General features: G+C 59.1%; 1 protein-coding gene across 1 annotated transcript; it reads right to left on the bottom strand.

The window, feature by feature from the left end:
* Positions 1–261: 261 nt before the first annotated feature.
* On the bottom strand, positions 262–2,615 carry LOC121672504 (small nuclear ribonucleoprotein E). The gene is made up of 5 exons (XM_042045171.1): positions 2,475–2,615; positions 2,091–2,117; positions 1,587–1,649; positions 1,307–1,385; positions 262–474 (listed from the first exon to the last, which is right to left on the bottom strand). The coding sequence occupies exons 1-5, from the start codon at positions 2,526–2,528 to the stop codon at positions 419–421; spliced, it is 279 nt and encodes a 92-aa protein (XP_041901105.1). The 5' UTR covers positions 2,529–2,615; the 3' UTR covers positions 262–418.
* Positions 2,616–2,621: the final 6 nt, after the last annotated feature.

Raw genomic sequence — 2,621 nt, 5'->3', positions numbered from 1 at the left:
CCGCCCCCGGGTGAGGCAGAGCCGCGGTTTGGGGGAGGAATGGGAAGCGTTTCCTTGGGAAAAAGGGATTGGTTTGGGGAAAAAAGGATTCTTTTTGGGAAGAAAGGATTGGTTTGGGGATAAAGGGGTTGGTTTGGAAAAACTTGAAGCTCCAGGATCCCGGACTTCCAGGATTATCCAATCCCACAGGGAAAACCCCCTGGAAAATGTTTTTCCCCCCCCCATTTTCCCCCAACCCTGAGACTGAAATCCCATTCCCAGTTTTTGTGAAAAACGTTTTATTTCCCAAAGAAAGCCTCGAACTACAAAAAACAATTCCCAAGGGAAGGCGGGAATTTTCACCTGTGGCACAATCCCACTTTCCCAGAGCTCCCAGCCCATCCCAGTCCCGCTTTTCCAAGCTGGCAGCAGCCAAATCCTAACTGGAGACGCTCTGCAGGAGGGTGATGTTGTCCCCCTTCAGCATGATCCGACCTGGAATCCAACGGGAACAGGGAATGTGGGAATGCTTTGGGATGGAAGGGCCCCAAAGCGCAGCCCGGCCCACCCTGGGATTGGGAATTGGGGCTCCCACGGCTGGATTGAGGTGCCACAGCTGGACTGAGGTGCCACACCCAGGTTTCAGGTCCTAAACCTGGATTTCAGCTTCCACAGCTGGATTCTGGGATCCCACAGCTGGATTTTTAGGCTCACACCTGGATTTCAGGTCCCAAGCTCAGGTCCCAGGATCCCACAGCTGGATTCCAGGATCCCACAGCTGGATTCCAGCTCCCAACACCTGGATTTGAGACTCACACCTGGATTTGAGGTCCCACATCCAGGTTCCAGGCTCCCACACCCGAATTTCACGTTCCAAATCTTGATCCCAGGTCCCACATCTGGATTTCACATCCCACACCCGGATCTGAGGTCCCACATGCAGGTTCCAGGCTCCCAACACCTGGATTTGAGGTCCCACACCCAGATCTGAGGTCCCACATGCAGGTTCCAGGCTCCCAACACCTGGATTTGAGGTCCCACACCCGGATCTGAGGTCCCACACGTGGCTTCCAGGCTCCCACACCTCCCTTTCAGATCCAACAGCTGGATCTTTAGGCTCCAACACCTGGATTTCGGATCCCAAACCTGCATTTCGCCTCCCACATCCACATCCCAGGCTCCCACAGCTCCATTCCAGTTCCACACCTGACTTTTTAGGCTCCAACACCTGCAGTTCCAGGCCCCACACCCAGCTCCCGAGCTCCCACAGCCGCATTCCCGGCCCCACACCCAAATTCCAGGCTCCCCCCACCCCCCTTTGACCTACCCAGCTGCTTCCTGGATTTGGTTTTGGAGTGAATTTCCTCGGCATCATCCAGCACCAGGTTCATGTACTCATCAAAGCCCTGGCAAAGCAGCACCGAGCTCAGTCAGGGACCTCAAACCCACCAACAACCCCCAAACCCTGCAATTCCTGCGAGAAACAGGACCATTCCCAGCCCCAGGGTGGATTTTCCATGGAAAACAAGGAAGGAATGGGTTCGTGGGGGGGGGGGGGGGAGAAGCCCCTCAAAAGACAGGGGGGACAAGGGGATGGTGGCACTCACAATGATGCAGCCTTCTATCCTCATGTTCACCTGCTCGTAGAGCCACACCTGGATCCTGGATCTCTGCAGGTCACGGAGAGGGAGAGAAAATCAGGGATGGGAACCCCCCAAGGGGTTTGGTCAACAGCTCTGAGGGGTCTCTGCTCTGTTCTCGGCTTTTGGGGGGTTTGAACGTCCCTCCCCACCCCAAGTCGTTGTGGGGTTCCATGGGATTATCGCACTGGGTTGTAGGATCAAGGAGCAGCAGGCACTCCCCTCACAGTTTAAATGGTTTGGAAGGCAAAGAAAGGGGATTTGAAGTGGAGATTGGGAAGGAATTCCTCCCTGGGGTGGAATTCCCAGAGAATCCGTGGCTCTCCCATCCCTGGAAGTGCCCAAGGCCAGGCTGGAGCAGCCTGGGACGGTGGGAGGTGTCCCTGGGTGGGATTTTTCAGGTCCCTTCCAACCCAAACCATCCCGTGACGCGGCGGCGAAGCCCCCGGGCCGCCCATTGCCGGTACTCACGTTCTGCAGGTAGCGGAAGATCAGGTTCTGGAGCCGAGCGTTAAGGGCACAGCACAGCCAGGAGCCCTCGGGCACAGCCCGGGCAGGGAACCCGCGACCCCCGCGGGGCGAAACCGGCGACCCTCAGGAGCTGAAAACCCCCATTCCTGAAGGGTGAAACCCACGAGCCCCGGCGAGTGAAACCCGCGATCCCCAGGGGTGAAGACCGCGACTCCTGAGAGCTGAAACGCGAACTGCCCGTGGGGTGGAACCCTGAGGAACGAAGGCCGCGGGTGGAGCCGTTACCCGGGTGATGAAACCCGCCCGCTTCCCGCCCGCCAACCCCGCGCTCCCCGCGGCCTCCCCGCGCTCCTCCGGCGCCCTGAGGGACTCGAGGCAGGATACGATGGGCTGCACCATCACCTTCTGCACCTTCTGGCCCTGCCCGCGGTACGCCATGGCTGCTCGGGGCCCGCCGGGAGCGCGGCGGCGTGAGGGGACGGCGGCGCGCGGGGCACTGTGGGATAGTGGCGGTGTGAGGGGCTGGAGGAG

Source organism: Corvus kubaryi, unplaced genomic scaffold, assembly GCF_017639235.1.
Source record: "Corvus kubaryi isolate FWS band 111438036 unplaced genomic scaffold, C.kubaryi_AGA036_p1.0 62626, whole genome shotgun sequence".
In the NCBI taxonomy this organism is placed as follows: Eukaryota; Metazoa; Chordata; class Aves; order Passeriformes; family Corvidae; genus Corvus; species Corvus kubaryi.
Note: the sequence above shows the minus strand (reverse complement) of the source record. Positions and strands in the feature narration are given on the sequence as shown.